General features: G+C 33.6%; 1 protein-coding gene across 1 annotated transcript in view; it reads right to left on the bottom strand.

Moving 5' to 3' along the window:
* Nucleotides 1-3941: 3941 nt before the first annotated feature.
* The window catches only part of Arhgef38 (Rho guanine nucleotide exchange factor 38), a 128749-nt gene continuing 114859 nt past the window's right edge, over nucleotides 3942-17831 (bottom strand). The window contains exons 11-14 of the mRNA XM_027935539.2: nucleotides 14303-14446; nucleotides 13270-13468; nucleotides 12869-13128; nucleotides 3942-4127 (exon numbers count right to left, since the gene is read on the bottom strand). Coding sequence (XP_027791340.2) covers nucleotides 3942-4127; nucleotides 12869-13128; nucleotides 13270-13468; nucleotides 14303-14446 — 789 coding nt within the window. The remainder of the gene's footprint in view (nucleotides 4128-12868; nucleotides 13129-13269; nucleotides 13469-14302; nucleotides 14447-17831) is intronic.

The following is a 17831-nucleotide window of genomic DNA, read 5'->3' on the forward strand; positions in this document are numbered from 1 at the left end:
ACTATTTAGCAGTGCATATGCTTTTTATTAGTAACAGATTAAATTGTCTATAGGTTGTATAGAAAATACATTCCAAAATAAAATTTTATTAATACAATAATTTAAAAATATATATAAAAATTAGAGAAAGGCATACATTTACCTACCACAGTGTTTTTTAAGTAAAAATAAATTTAATTTACTAAGAATATCTTTCCTAGATTTTTTGACAAGAACATTTCATTTGTTAAAGTATGATTTATTATTCCAAAAAACATAAAAAAATATAGCAAATCTTGACTTTATCTAGTTAGATTACAAAATTTTGAAAACAGCAGCTGGCCTAGAGACCCAGTTTAGTTCTAATAGCCCTGGAGTAAAATGTGTTATGGAATAATTTTGTATGTTATAGAGAATTATTGACTGAGTTTTTGTATGTGTATATATAGGAAGAGAAGTAAAGAAAAAAATAGACTTTTGAAAGAGTAACATTTTCTACATTGTGATCTATCCCTAGAAAGTGTAAAGTCCAGTGTCCTTCTGGTCAATTAAATGTAATCACTTCTGTTCATCAACTATAATATAAATGTCTAATTTAGCTTAAGTTTTGTGATGACTAGATGTTTTCACTGGTTAGCAGTGCATTAAATACATTAGGAACTCATAAACAGGATTCAAATAAGATATTTTTGGACATCTTAGAATATAAAGATAGTCTCATTTTTATGGCTTTGATTCAAAAAAACAATAAGAAAGGCAAAGAGGTTTTAATTCCATGCATCAGTTGTGAAAATACTAATTTTTGTAAATCATCCAAACACTATATTTATCACAAATAGAAGCAGGCACTTAATATCCATCTTTTTTTTTTTTTTTTTTTTTGGTACTAGAGATTTAATCCCGTGGCACTTTACCCCTGAATTACATCCCCTGCCCCCTTTTTTTCTTAAATTTTGACACAGGGTCTCACTAAGTTGCTTAGGGCCTCACTAAGTTTTGAGGCTGGCCTTGAATTTAGAATCCTCCTGCCTCAGCCTGTCCTGAGCAGCTGGGACTACAAGTATGTACCACCATACCCTTAATATCTATCTTGAAAGTACAAATTATATTTATACTAGTATGGGATACTCTAGCATTGGAAGTATGTCATGTAGTTCTTCTTTGCTCTGATTAAAAATATGCATTCTGTCTCTTCTGCATTCTTCAACCTTTATTTTAAAAATATGTCTCTGAAATATAAAGGATATTAAAAGGGTGACTGGATTTTTTATATGATTTCAGCATTCTTGGTAATTTGGGATTTTTTACACTTTTAAAAATATTATATAGACTTAGTTAAGAGCATCTATATTTAAAAATAAAAACTAAGTAAATATATATACATATGCTGGATTATTTATTTTAAGAAGAAAATTAGCTACAAAAATTTTCCCTTCATTCTTAGTAAAAAGAATACCTACTTCAGAATCCTATTCTGTACAATATTTAATTTTTAAAAAGAATGTAACAAAATTATTACATTAGCATACTTAGCCTTAATTATATTGATGGCACCAACAGTTTTGTCTTTTCAACTTCTTGAAAATTTATGTATCTCATAGCTCTCCTAAGAGTTTACTTCTTTTGAGTCCAATAAAATAATGTCTAACCTCTAAATTATAACTTACTTGATTTTAATCAAACTACTTACAAAGTTAATGTATTACATGAGTTCTGTAATGCCTATTCATAGTAGTATGTGTTCACCACAATAGTGGGGAACTGCAGGTGGTAGCTTCATTACAACTCTTGCTCAGCAGTCAACTGCAGTTGTGATTTTGGTGCTGTGGATTCTTCAAAGGTCAGACATGAAGCATCAATCCTAGAACCACACCAGTAGACAAAACTAGTATACATCTAGTCATTATTTCAGATCTATGCTGTTCATACAATTCTTTATTGTATGGAGAGTATTAAGGCTAGTGCATATACATTATTTCCCCATTATTTTGATCTTTGGACATCTGAATAGTTTCCACATTTAACAATTTTGAATTTCCTTTCCTTTATTTTAGACAATTTACTAATGTTTTGAAGTTGAATACAAAGAATAATTAAAAGACATTAAAAGTCCCTATATATCTATATATCTTCTATTCCCAACTTAAAACAAGAAAATAAGCCAAAACAATTTGTAAAGCCATGTTTAGATTAATGATTTTAGGGAAAATATCTTAAAATACAAATGTTTCTGTCATGTAAGTATCTCATGATTTCCTGTGGTTGTACATATCAGTGTGTATGTATGTATGTGTGTGTGTGTGTGTGTGTGTTTAAGTCAGATGTCTCTGAAAAGTAGTGCTCTTCATTTTGCTTAATGTAGTCCCCAATAGTATATGTAACATTATACAGTTCAAATAAATCTTTTAAAGTAACAGTCAAATCTTAATATTTAATGTCATATGAACACATTTTATATGGACAGTGAAAAACCACCTTAATTTGCTTTTACAGGAAATCACTAACATCAAATTTAATCTTTTCTGTTCCAAAGAATCATCTTTAGTTCAATAAACTGTCTTGACAAAATATGCCTGAAATCTTGGAGGACTGTTTTCTGAGCAATACTCAAAGTTTGGTGTCCTAGGACATTGTGTCATAGCAAATGTTGTCCTCAGTTCCTGTCTCATATAAGAACAAATTAGCAACTAAAAATATTTACATCTTGGCTCAGAACATGGAACACACATTCCCCATTCATCATCCAAATGACTGAGTGATCCAAAAAACATTTCCTCATTAAAGTGTCATTATAAATCTTGAAAGATAAGTTTTAAACCACTATACTTTCAAAAATAGTTAAGTAAAACAATAAAAATTAAAACCTAGAAAGTTAATTTCTCTAGGGTAATATGGAAGTCCTTATAAGCCCTTAATTTTGAAAGAATTTTAAATACTAAATACAGTCATAAGAGAAGAATGATCCTCCTCAGTGGACATTATTCACATCACTAAGTGCTTTGCAGATAACAAACGTATACACTCCTGGAGAAGCACAGTATAGCAGTTAGCAGCAGGAACCTTAGAATCAGACTGCTAGGTTTGAGTTCCAGCCCCTACTCCTTACTTGGGCTAAATTACTTCACCTCTCTGGGCAATGGTTTCCTCTTAATGTGTATTAAATAAGTTACTATATATATAGCATTTAGAACTATTTATACTCTATAGTATACATTCAATATCAGATATTAATATATTTTTCAGGGTTTTTTTCTTTGGGTTGAAAATGTATATTGGAGGAAGTTTCTATATCAAAGATTTCTAGTTGGCTGTTTATTAATCTTATTGTGTATATGTAGTATATGCTATGGTTTGTACTTATACTTGTATAATCTGTATTATACAGATGTGTATAAACTGCATGGGCTGGTGATGTAACTCAGTGGTACAGTATTTGCATAGAATGCTCGAGGGCCTGAGTTCAATCCCTAGTACCACGCGCACAAAAAAAAAATAATAGTGTTGCCTAAATTCCACAATCCATATGATGTATATGTATATATAAACATGTGTATATGCAAGTGAGTAGTATGAAAAACAAAAACATGTTTGAGGCAAAATATATAACAGTGAAAAAATTACAGTAAACTGAAAAACCTTATTCTTAGATCCAGTCTTTCATGATGATAAAAGAACAACATTTATTCTTTCAATAGATCTCCACCTTTACCTGGTTTATAATTGGAGCTTGGGCTATTTCCTTTGCTCTTCTGTTGGCTTAGTATTTCCTTCAACATGTATTTATTGAACACATTCATGAAATAATCCTGTTAGGAAATATAGTCTTCCTTAAAACCTGGTGCAGTATCAGTTCATGAATTTGAAGCTTTCTTACTTTCTGGCCCAAAGTTTCAGAATGTCAGTTTTATGAGGTAGTCAATCATCAATTTGCCAGGAAAATGAAGGTCAAAGGCTTTATTTCCTTAAGCATAAGTCATCTTCCCAAGGTAGTTAGCTGGCACATATCCTTTCTGTCCTTGAGTTTCAGCTAACCACCACTCTTTATTCCCACTTAGATCACAAAATCTAAGTATGTGGACTCTTTGGTACTCCTGAAGGCTGAGTTCATGGTCACTCCGTGCTTGAAAAGCATGAACTGCATAGAAAATCTAGACAACAAAGCAAATGACATTATTAGAACAAAACCCAAAAATTTAGAGAAAAATAATAAAGATTTTTAAGATTTTTAGAAGCAATGTCAGTTTTCTTATTTTTTCAAAGTCATTGCCCAGATTTTTCTGTTGGGCTTATTTTGCTAAAATATGACCTCAATTAAGAATGGGGTGAAATAGCATTCTTACTCTGTTAGAATAAGTTTAAATTGTCCATACTTGAAGGCAATTGGGCAGTTTCTATTAAAATAAATTAATGTTAATTCCTTTTGAATCAATAATATCTCTAAGAATCTCTTCAACCAAAACAAACTCTAGCAAATAGTCTTACACAGTAATATTACTCTAATACTTATATGGAAGGTAAAAAGAGGGATGTGGGAATGTTCTAAATGTGCAAGAGGAGAAAAGTTCAATTCTAGACTCTCATACTGAGAAAATTTGTAGTCATAAAAATGTTATTTCATGACACTAATAACAGAAAATGCTTATGATGAAATAGTAAAAGAAAAAAGTATAAAATTAGGGTAAACAATATATGCCTAAAATTGCTAATTTCTTTGAATGGTGGGATGATAGGTAATTCTCATTGTTACTTCTTTGTTTCTTTGTTTATTTTCCAGAACTTTATAATGACATTATATGAAATTTACAAGTTTAAAATTACTTTAAGTGACTTAGAAGAACTAACAAACCATATTGTTTCTGTTCTCAAAAGAACACTGCATAATTAGATAGGAAGCTCTAAAACAGAGCTTCCAGTAAAATCATAACTGATAAAAAATTTAGCTATATATAAAATAAATCAATTGGCTAATAATGTTCATAAACTAATTTATTTAATCAAACATTATGAAGTGCCCACCAAGTGCCAGATGTTATTTTATCAGAGACCCTATTAGAGCTCAGCTAGAAAAATAATGTCAACAAGGCAAAACAAAACAAACCCACAGTACCTCCACCAACAACCAAACCACATATAGGTGATATATTAGCTAATTGTAAACTGGATTTCAGAAGAAATAACTACATAAATGACAAAGTTGACAAAGGCAGAAAATATGTCATGCAGAGATAAATATATGAAAACAATATATAGAGAAAGGCAATCAGATTAACTTTCAAAATTTAGTGCTAATTGATAATGGGAACTATGAGCAATAAGGCGACTTTATTGAGTAAGGAATAGAGGCTAGGCAGTGTGATATGGGGGGACTATGTTGTAATTTAAGTTCTATTTAAATATTGAATTATTATTTAACTTCTGATTAAATTCTGATTCTATTGCTTGCTTTATTGTCTTAGCAACTAGCATAAGCTGCTCTTCAAGTAGAGGAATTGCTATTGTCTGAATCTTTTCTTCCTCCTAAAATTTGTGTGTTGAAATGCTAACCTTCCAGGTGAGGATATTGAGATTTGGGAGGTGATTAGTCATGAGGACAGAGCCTCCAGGCATAGGATTAATTCCTTTAAAAAAAGAGGCCCAGGAGAGACCATTTATCCCTTCCACCAGGTGAGACCCTCACAAGAAAGTGCCGTCTATGTACCAGGAAGTTGGTTCCCACCAGGTCATAAAAATGCCAGTGCCTTGAACTCAGACTTCCAGCCTCCACAATTGTGAGAAATTCCCCTTATTTATAAGCCACCCAGCTTATGGTAGTTTTGTTATAGCTGCCTAAATGGACTAAAGGTCAAAATTAAACTTGACTTCTCTCACATCTTGGTACACAGAAAATTCAAATATTTGTTGATTTGACTGCAGTTAGGCTAAAAGTCTTGGCTATCATACAGAAGATTGTCTTGTATCATACAAGATAAATACAGAAGATATTGTTGGACATGCATTATTGTATAATAAAAATAAAGAAAAAGGGAACACTATAAATTCATCAGCATTGGAATGGTAGAAATAATAAAGACCTTTTATAGAGCTTATGATAGTTTACATATCACTTGGGCTTTATCTTCAATGATTCTGAATTGAGACTTGAAGAAGAAACATACTTTTAATCATTGAGCTAATGAGTGCTACTAGGTCCCATATCTTTTAACTCCAAATCCTACTCTTGGTCCATGTTTCATAATGCTTAAACCATACTCTTGTTCTAGAGCAAGCATATTCAGAGTGTATTCTTGTGGAAAGGAACTGGAGTCCCTAATAAGGGTCTGTTTGGAAAATGAAAACACTAAACAGATCCACAAAAGCCAAATGAAAGATTTGGTTTGCAAAAGCATTTAGGAATGTGATGTGATGTAATACAGCCCCTGAAATAATGTTCAAGAGCCTACATTCATAGTTGCTAACCATCTACTGGAATTTTTGAAATAATATGTATCCTTCACCAGTGAGGCAATAGATTTTTCAGCAGGATGGATTATCTACTAAAATACCATTCCTAAATATTTGTAGTAGTCTTTCACTTTGGCACAAATTCTCTCAAGGGGAATATAAAATCTTCTACCTAGATATTTAGTATGAAATTATAGTTTATATTTTAAACATTAAATATAGATTCTCATTAAATCATAAATTTAAACTATAAAACATAATGTGCTTTCAATACTTTAGATGATCATGGTCCAAATTTATTTAGGTTGAACTTTTTCCAGTTTTTATATAATTTATGTTAAATGGAAACATATATTCTATACTCAAAATGGAAATAAATTTTACAGTCATCTTTTAAAAGTCTGTCTCTTATTTTAATCTTTTTTAGTATTTTCTTTAATGTTAGATTACAAATTAGAAGTTTTCCACCTAAAATGTATTTTGGGAGCTGAAAGTTTTCTCATTATTTTCAATCCTTTAATTTTTTATTTTTCTAACTTTAAATTTTATATGTTTTGGTTCAGATACATTAATTAAAATGTTATTAATTTGAACCATTGTAATCTAATGCTCTTTTATTTTTCCTTAGCATTTACTAAAATATATTTTATTGGTAGCTTTTTTGCACTCAGAAAAACTCTGGCTCATTTTATTTATAATATTCTGTGAATAAAACCTATTTCTCCACGGTATTTACTGTTTCAAAAATAATAGCACTCTGTATTATTGACTCATACCCAATTTATTAACCATTGTTGAGAACCATCAGATCTTTTCCTGTGGTACCATTGTCAGTACAGCATTCCCTTATTCTATATATTTGTGCATTTAACTTCCTCTTGTGGTAAGTCAGATTACCTGTCTCCACTGAATCTCATTTTATTTATTTTGTCACTGTTCTCCAATTAACAACAAAATTCATATTTTAATCTTCTTTTCCAAAACAAAAAAATTATATATATATATATATATATATATATATATATATATATATATATATATAAAGTGAGCATTTGAAAATCTTTTTATATCAATAAATAGCTCTCCAAATCTTCATTTTAATGACTACTTAAATACATTATAATTCTGTCAAATTTTTGAAGGACTTTCTAAATAATAACATTCTAGCCATGTATATCAAAATGTAGATATTGAAAAGGAATTTGAGAAACTCAGCAACTAGGAAGAAAAAGAAATGACTCAATATTCTCAAGCTCAAAAACTAATGACCAACAGTGGATTAATGAAGCACTAAATCTATCTCCATTAAAATAAACAATAAGAGAGGGAAGTCATTATTGTCATTTTCATTCACCATTACTTCAGTGATTCTAGTGAATTGATCAAAAGTTGCTAAAAAAGGTACAAGACCAAACTATGAACTTAGAAAAAAATGATAGCAAAGCAACTAACTTTCTACCAATTTTTAAAAAAAAATGTACTTTCAATAATATTTATATAGAAAAAAAAGCACTGATTCTTGGATAATGATCTGCCCTCTAAAACTAGGTTTCCATCATTATTAAGCCTGATTCTCTTTGCAAACTGCCAAGGACAACATTCCACTGACCAAACAAGGCACTTAGATGTGGTGGACCCCAAGATTCCCACCCCTGTTATACATATCCTATATAATCACCTTCCTTTGATTATAGATGGCACTTGTTAATGTGATGGGATTTCACTCCTGTTGTTAGGTTGTGTTACATGGTTACTGTTAAGACATTTTGCAGAAGTGCCTGATAAGGTTCCTGAGAAAATGACTGAATTAGTCAAAAGGGAGATTATTTTGGGTGGGCCTGACCTTATCAAAAGAGACCATTAAAAGAGCATTTGGGTCTCTCAGAAGGAAAGCCAAAGAGATGTTCACTAACATGAACTAAACAACTAACAATGAAGAAATAACCAACTCTATAAACTGTCTATAGAGATAATCACATGGCAAGGATCTGAAAGCAGCCCTTAGTTGCTTGAAGTTATCCCTGTCTAATTTCCATCAAGAAATTGAATAGCTCAGTCCTGCTGGAATATGAAACTGAATTCTGTCAACAACCATGAGCTTACTATAGAACTTCAAGTTTCAGGAAAAAGCCCATGCAATGCCTACATTGTAGCTCTGTGAGATTCTGTGCAAGGCATCCAAGCTTGGACTCTTGACCATGGACACCAAAATAATAAGTTTGTATTGTTTTAAGTCACTAAGTTTGTGATGATTTTTATGCAACATAGAACACTAGTCATATCATGCCATTACTATTTGATGGACAAAGGAAGAGAATACATTAGAAGTGGTAGGCATATTTGTTTGACTGCTTTGGTTGCATTTGTTGATCCAGCAAAAACAGTTGAGTGTAAAAATTAAGTTCCTTGGTGTAAATCAGTACTGTCAGGTTATGAACATCTATTAGCTCATTCCAATTATTCAACAAAGGCTCTGGACCGTAATTTAGGAGCACTCCAAAAAAACACCCAGAATAAGTCTGTACTTTCTTTGTGGGATGAGTATGCAGGACCCTGAGTGGATTGGTTCTGAGGTCCCCAAAAGTAAGGTACTCATACCTCCTGATTACACCACAGAATGTCCTCCATTAAGCACTTCCATTAAAGTATGTGTCTCAATAAAAATAGTAAATAATGTTTTTGCCCTTCCCATAAGACTCCTGATCCAGAACTATCCTAGAAAGTATCCTAGAAAATGTCTTTCCCAACAATCTCTCTTCTTGCTTGAGAGGGAGAATGAATAAGTAAATTAAACCTCTAGAGAAGTGATTTCTTTCTTTTTTGGAGTGGGGTATCATGGATTGAACTCAGGGGTACTCAACCATTGAGTCACATCCCCAGCCCTATTTTGTATTTTATCTAGAGACAGAGTCTCACTGAGTTGCTTAGCACCTTGCTGTTGCCAAGGCTGGCTTTGAACTCGAGATCCTCCTGCCTCAGCCTCTGAGCTGCTGGGATTACAGGTATGTGTCATCATTCCCAGCTGCAGCAGTGATTTCTAATATTTTTAAATAAAATTACCCTTTGAAAACCTGTTGAAATCTATTGACTTCTTATACCATTTTTACATATTTGAGGAGACTCATGCAACCCAAGCACATTCATACACTCCTTAGGTTCTTGGAGTCTAGGTTAAAAAATTGAGCTGTAGTATAAAACTTACAAAGCCACTCTAACCTAAATAAGTCTGAAATTACCTGTATCTGAATGATTTTTTTAGGACCCCATAGATGCACCATGAATAGCAGGTAGAGACCCTGTCCTTGTCAGGCTCCACTAGAACAATTTAAAAGACTAGATTACAGCTTACAACACCCTTTTGCATCAATTCTTTGCAAAAGAAGTACTTCCACAGTAGTAAAGAATAGGAAAAGAAATAGAGGCTAAAAGGGGCACATAATTAAGCCAACTTCAGTTGCAGTTGATGTTCTTGATTAAAAATACAAACACATAATCAAAACCTAAAAAAGACAAAGTTGCTTTTTAGGGTATCTCAAGTGTGAGATATTATATAATGTATCCTCATTGGTCTCAAAAATAATGCAATTTACTCCCTCTTTTCAATCTCCTTCTAGGGATCTCTAGAATGTGTTATTTTCTTAGACTGTTACACCGTAAACATAAGGGATCAACCATTTCTTTTCACACTTTCTAAGAGCCACTGGAATGGAAACTTCAGCCTCCTGACAAGGATTGTGAAGATAATATAATCCTTTCTGTTTCCAAGGGATGACAAGTAGTTTCATTATGAGAGGAATCCGAAAACCACTGGCTCATGTGCTTCTATTGGTTGAAGTTAAGAAATAAAGAGAAATATTCCTTAGTGGACTTTTTTTTTCTCTCATACTGGGGTTTCCAACAGGTGCCTTCTCTTCTCCTTATAATAAATTCATTGGGATAGATTCTCCCTTTGCAGAGGGAAGGTCTTCAGTTTGAAATGGGTCATTTTATCTTTGAGGGAAGATTCTAGGAATCCTATATGCCATAGAACCCTCATGTATACCTAATAAGAAGGTTGTGAAGATAACATAGCATACAATAAATATTGAATAAATATTTCCTATTACACTCAACCTTGATCAGTATGGGTTGTGATATAGTTTAGATATGAGTTGTCCCCCAAAAGCTCATGTGTGAGACAATATAAGAGGGTTTAGAGGTGAAATGATCAAGTTACAAGAGCCTTAACCTAATCAGTGCATTAATCCTCTAATAGGGATTAACTGAGTGGTAACTGTAGGCAAGTAAAGTGTGGCTGGAGAAGTTGAGTCCCTGGGAGAATATACCTTTGGGTATATATTTTTTGCTTGTTGAGCAGAGCTCTCTCTGTGCTTCCTAGTGCAATGTCCCTAGATGCTTTCCTCTACCACACTCTTCTGCCATGATGTTCTGCCTCACCTCAAATCCTGAGGAATAGAGTCGGCCATCCATGGACAAGACCTCTGAAACTGTGAGCCCCCAAATAAACTTTTACTCCTCCAAAATTTCTCTTGTGAGGTCTCTGGGTCACAGCAGCCAAAAAGCTAACTAAAACACCCCCTAATTAGAAATTACCCTAATGCCCATCAACTGGTGAATGGATAAAACATACTATATCCATGGAAGGGAAAATTACTAGGCAATTAAAATCAATAAAATATGTATTTATACTATAACACAGATGAATCTCAAAAACATTATACACTAAATGAAAAAAGGGAATTGTAAAAACCACATATTGTATAATGCCATTTATATGAAATATACAGAAAAGACAAAACTGTGGAGATAGGAAATAGTTTAGTGGTTTCCTAAAGCTGGAGATGGTAAAGAGCAACTAATGCAAATAGGTACAAAGGATTTTTGAGAGTGAAAGAAATGTTCTTAAATTGAATTAATGTGATGGTAACACAATTTGGTAAATATACTTAAAGTCATGGAATTTTATACTTAAAATGAATTAATTCATATGGGCAAATAAATAAGACCTTAATAAAGCTATTTTGGAGGAAAAGTCATGAATTGAACAGCAATCTACACTGTAAATGGAATAAACAGAATACATAAAATATTTTTGGAGGGCAGTACAGCAATGTCTCTAAGGTTTTATATATACTCTCTGACCCTCCTATATTTTTAAGGATTTTCCTCATAGATATGTTCACAAAAGAGCACAAAACAGGTGAAAAAGAACGTTCCTAAAATCTTTCCTAAAAGATTCTAAATTTTTTTGTTAGGGTGAGAGTTCCATATATGACTTATTCTATAAAATAAAATACTATGGAGAGTTTTTTAAGGAAAAAATTAAGCTAATTAGGTATAGTTTATGATATATTATTTATTGTTTTAAATATTTATTTTTTTGTAGATGGACACAATACTTTTATTTATGTATTTTTTATGTGGTGCTGAGGATCAAACCCATGGCCTCACATATGCTAGGCAAGTGTTCTACCACTGAACCACAAACCCAGCCCTGATATATTATTTTTTAAGTAGAAAAAATATGTAACACACATGATATGTTTCTTACTTGTATAAATATATGTATTTGTATATACATTGAATATGTCTGAAAAGTTATACATAAATATTGTCTCTGAAGAGTAGGAGTAAGAAAGCAATTAAGACCTTTACTTTTACTTTATATATTTCTTCTGACTATTTTAACTTTTCAAAAGTAAATTTTATCACCCCTATATAAAAGATTTTTTTTACTTAATAAAAAGTCAATAAAGAAAAAAAAAACAAGTTGAATAAGAATTAGCTGGTCACCAACTGAGAATTAACAGTGAAATATACTGAAACTTTATACTGAAGCAAAAATGAATCCTACATTATAGTTAACATACCATCTCGTGATAGGATTATACCAGTAGCCTTTGCATCAGTGCAATGAGGGACAAGTAGCCCTTAAAAATATCAGTATGTAGTATATGGCATATACAAGTGATTAAAAATGGCCAATTACTAGATAGCTCAATGAAGATGTTGCTTTTAGAGGAATCAGGAACAATTTCCTACATGCTATTAATGGTCACAATCTGTTCAGCATTGAACTGCATTTCTCTAATGGAGGGGTGTACAAAGTGCATTTTCACTTTAAGTACATAACAACAGAGTTGTAACAGCAACAGCTACTATTGAGTGAGTGTCTACTCTGCTAGGTACTTTACACACACACATTATCTCTAAAACATCAACTCTGCAACATAGGAATCATTGTCCTCTTTGTTTCATTTGAGGAAACAGGCTCAGAGAATTAAATTCTTTGCAAAACAGTCCACAGAGAGTACCCACTAATAGAGCTGGGACTTTTTGATGGCAATGCTGGCGCTTTCCTATCAAGTCTTACAGTAAAATAGTGAGCATTTAGAGATTCGTTCAAGTTTTGAAGAGCCTATTTTTTCATTGAGGTTCAAATTCTTACCTGCTCATCTACCTCTTGAAAGCTGTCAACATCAGTGCCGTTTATTTCAAACTTTCCACAGGTGCCACTAAGAGATGAGCTGCTATCACTTATGCTGCCTTCTGGGGTCCCTGTGACACTGTCACTAGCTGGCCGAGAAGACACAAAGAGGCTGATGTTGTCAAAATCATCGTCACAGAACCTGTTCTCAGCATCAGCCTTCTGCACTTTTGCTGGATTGTACGGTTTTAGGAAGGAGGAATACACATATCCTTTTACAACTGGGTAGGAAATAAAAAGAAAGAAGAACCAATGTCAAGTGCATACTGTTCCCAAATGCCTGGGTTTAGAGAAGCACACAAACACCATTGGGAAAAAAATCTCAACCTGAGGAAGGGTGGTAATTCTGGAGAAAAACTTACTTCCTGTGTCAACAAGCCACCTGCTAGTACTCCCCAGTGGATCTTTCTGTTCCATCACAGCTACCAACTCTCCTTCCAAAAGGTTGATGTCATATTCTTGTGTGGCATTGCACTTGCGCTTAGCTTGGTAGAGTTCCTCTGCACTGTATGTGGACAGAAGTTTGGAGCGATGAATGTCAGTTTGACGTGGCACTTCTGGCTGGGAAAAGCAAGGAGAATATTTGTTTTATATGGATGTATAATGAAATCCTCAGTAGATTCGTAACATTTTTCTCTATAGATTCTTTAAAAACATATACTGATTGGGGCTTATTTCAAGGTGAAGTGTTAGATTAGGCTCTTATTGTCGAGTGCTCCAGTAAGTCATGCAGCGAAAAATTCTCTAGTAAGCACAGGAGGGCAGTGTTGTAGAAAAGAAAGAAAATTCATTTGAAAAATCAGGAGGCAGAGGTTCTAATCCCTCTTGAAGAACATTTTAACCCTTTGGTATTTTCTGATCAACATTTTAACTCTTGCTATATTAAGCACTTGATAAATAATATTTCATTCAATAAATTGCACACTTGCTTGTCTTTTTCTAGAAAATAGCAGTAAATTCAGCAGGAGTAAGAAGCCATAGACCCCTTCCAAGCTCCAGCCCATTAAGTGACTTTGAGAAAACCACTTTATCTCTGGAACCCAGGGTGCCTTAGCTTGAAAATGCAAGGGTTGGATTACATTATTTACCTCTAAAATACTTGTAAACAAATATTTAGAGTGCCTACCTTGTGTCAAGCACCATTTTAGGCATTTTAGGGATATGCTATGTACAAAACAGAAACCCAAATCCATGATTTTATGGAATAACAAAGTCATAGAACAAAGGCTATAGAATATATTTAGTATACAGGGTAGAAATAGAGAAGAAATTTAAACATAATGAACAAATTATAAGATTAGAATTAAATTAGTGATAAGAAAAATAATATGATACTATGATTTGGACAAAGTGAAGTAGTGATATTTTAACAGTCATGGATGCTGCTATACTCACCAGAACCGGCACAGGCTTCTTCTTTTCAAAACTGAGTTTCCTCTCAATAAAGGTGGCACTATTGTCCTTTACAAAATTCAGATTGTGAACCTCTTCTAGTACTCGATTCTGAATCTCAGAGATGCTTGAGACTAACAGTGGTGCCTATGGTAGAAATGATACAGCATTATTTCCAGACAGCTATATAACCATATTAGGAGTTAAATTTACCAGAGTTGCAATGAGCATTTGAGAAAGTGTAAGAGAGCTCATAGTGAAAAATTAGGGCGATTCTAGAACTTTTGCATAAGGATAATCTAATTTGCCATATCTAGAAACCCTGTGAAAATGATAGGAATATATGTGTATATATATATATATATATATATCTATTTCAAGTCTAAATAAAAGGAGAACAGAAGAGGGAAAGAGGAGGAGGAGGAGGAAGAGGAAGAGGAGGAGGAGGAGGAGGAGGAGGAGGAGGAGGAGGAGGAGGAGGAGGAGGAGGAGGAAAAATAAGCAACAAAGTCATGGAACAAAGGCTCAAGAATTAATAGTGGAGAGACCCTGCACCTACTAGAAGAAATAGTAGACCCAAATCTCCATCATATAGGCTTAGGAACTGACTTCCTTAACAAGACTCTGAAAACACAAGAAATAAAATTAAGAATCAATAAATGTAATGACATCAAACTAAAAAGCTTCTTCACAGCAAAGGAAACAATCAAGAACATAAACAGAAAGCCTACAGAAGGGAAGAAAATCTTTGCCACCTGCATATCAGACAGAGCATTAATCTCCAGAATATATAAAGAATTCAAAAAACTTAACACCAAAAAAAAAAAACAACAAATAACCCAATCAATAAATGTGAAAAGGACCAAATGGAGACTCACAGAAGAAGAAATACGAATGGTCAAAAAATATATGAAAAAGTGTTCAACTTCTCCAGCAATTAGAGAAATGCAAATTAAAATTACACTGAGATTTCATTTCACTCTACTCAGAATGGCAATTATCAAGAATACAAGCAAAAATAAATGTTGACAAGGATGTGTGGATAAAGATTCACTCATACATAACTGATTGGACTGCAACTTGGTATAACCATTCTATAAAAAACAGTATGGATATTCCTCAGAAAACTTGGAATGGAACCACCATTTGACCCATCTGTCCCACTCCTCAGTTTATACCTAAAGGACTTAAAATCAGCATACTACATCAAGGTTTATAGCAGCTCAACTCACAATAGGCAAATTATGGAACCAAACTAGGTGCCTTCAACACCTAGTTTGGATAAAGAAAATATGGTCTATATACACAATGGAATATTACTCACTCTTAAAGAAGAATAAAATTATGGTATTTGCAGGTAAATGGAGGTAGCTGGAGAATATGCTACGCAAAATAAGCCAATCCCAAAAAACCAAAGACTGAATGTTTTCTCTGATATTCAGATGTTAATTCACAATAGGGGGCTAGGGAAAATAGAGGTAATTTGGATTAGGCAGAGGGGAGTGAAGGGAGGGGAGGGAATATGGGGGTAGCAAGGATAGTAGAATGAATCAGACATTATTACCCTGTGTACATATATGATTACATGGCCAGTGTGATTTTTCATCATGTACAACCAGGAGAATGTGAAATTATGCTCCATTTATGTATGATGTGTCAGGATGCATCCTACTATTATGTACTAATTAATTTTTTAAAAATTTAAAAATAAATAATAAAAATAAGAATTCATGGTGGTACAAATCTCCCACACAGTGGAGTAGTATAGTGGCAGGGGAAATGAGTCCAAGATAAGAAGCACTAATTGAGTGTCTGTGCTAAGATTTAAACAAATCAGCAGATCCCTTGACATGCTTCCCATCAAGATGTAGAGTCTAGGTTCCTGCCTATCAAAACCAGGTGGATCTTTATGGTTGTTTTATTATGTGTGGGATGTTGGGACTACAACCAAGGACCTTGTTCTTGTTAGGCAAGGGCTCTTCCAATAAGCCTCACCCTCAGTGATAAGTGGGTCTTTACAGTGACCTCAGTGAATAGGATGCTGAAAAGAACAGAGCCATGGAAATGATGCTGTCTGACTTTAAAGATTAGACTAGAAACAGTCGTGCAGTTTATGCTGGTATTCTTGGGACACTCACTCTGGAAACCTTCACTCACTTTGTAGAAGTCCATCTTCTCTATGGCCACCATGTAAGAAGACCACAGTAAAAGATGAGAGAGAGTGGGGGGAACTCCCCTTGGAACCCCAGCTATTCCAATCCAAACTGAATGACCAACAGTCCAGTGAATCCCTGAAACCATGAACTATAATAGTACCATGTTTGGTGTAATCTAATTTAAGCCCCATTTCAGTGAAATTGAATGATTATCTCTTCCCTTCCTTGGCAGAAGATGAAGATTCTTTTTCTGCAAATGGTAAAACAGTCTCTAGAATGAGTGACACTATGCATTAACAAGGATAGGGGACCCATATTGGAAAGATGGAAAATAAGAAACAGATGTACGCTGACCTTGAAACCCTTTTCCATTTCCCTACCACCAACCTTAGAAATCACACTGCTTCCCTGCAGACAGAAGACTTGAAGAACTGTCTGTGGGTATTCTGACCAGTATGAGAGGAAAAAGACCTAACGAACCTATTATGAAGGGTTCTCAATTGAAATGACAGATTACACAGTCATGAAACACAGTTTTCAACTACCTACGGGCTCAAGGGTGTCATTTAGTCCTCAACTTTTTCAGTGGTCAACAGATCATTAGACAGCCCAGGCATGCCTCTAATATGAGGGAATCTGATAAATAGAAAAGCAACTTGTCTTAATTTTAAGAAAACAAAGGGCCCTTGAATATTAAAATAAGAGCAGAAATAAAAGGAAATAATTGATGGGTTAGAAGACTAAAGTAGGAAAATTTCATAAGAGATTGAGAAAAGATATAGAGATAGAAAATAAGTGAGAAAAAATAATAAATTTAGAGGTAACAATCTAGGAGGTTCTGAAAAAGAAAAAAGGAGCAAAGAAAGAAAAAATCATCAACAAAATTGAATTTCATCAAGGAAATGGAAATTGAATGATTTTGAAATTGAGAATTTCAAAAAGTTTCTAGAAGAGGCAGAATTTTCATGTTAAAAGGATCCCACCAAGTGTCCAAAATTTCAGATGGGGAATTCCTAGGTGCTTCCAAAGGGTCCAATGAGAGGACATACATACTTAGAACGTACATAGAACCAAGAATCGGACTGGGTTGTACAATTCTCAGCGAAACAGTGGAAGCTAGAATAATATAGAAAAATGTAATGTTTTCATATGCACAAAGAACAACTTCTACATCCACGGAAACCATCAGTGAAGCATGATGATATTAAAAAGACATTTTTCTGGTATACAAAGTATCAAAATATTCATCTCCCAATCATTTTTTTTCAGAGAACCACTCAGAAATACACTTCTCCCCAGATAAGGGCATAAAGGAATAAGTCAACATGGCATCATAAAATAAGGAATTGGGATCCCACACAGAATAGAGAAGAAGG

The sequence above is a fragment of the Marmota flaviventris genome, chromosome 7 (genome assembly GCF_047511675.1).
Source record: "Marmota flaviventris isolate mMarFla1 chromosome 7, mMarFla1.hap1, whole genome shotgun sequence".
Classification (NCBI taxonomy): Eukaryota; Metazoa; Chordata; class Mammalia; order Rodentia; family Sciuridae; genus Marmota; species Marmota flaviventris.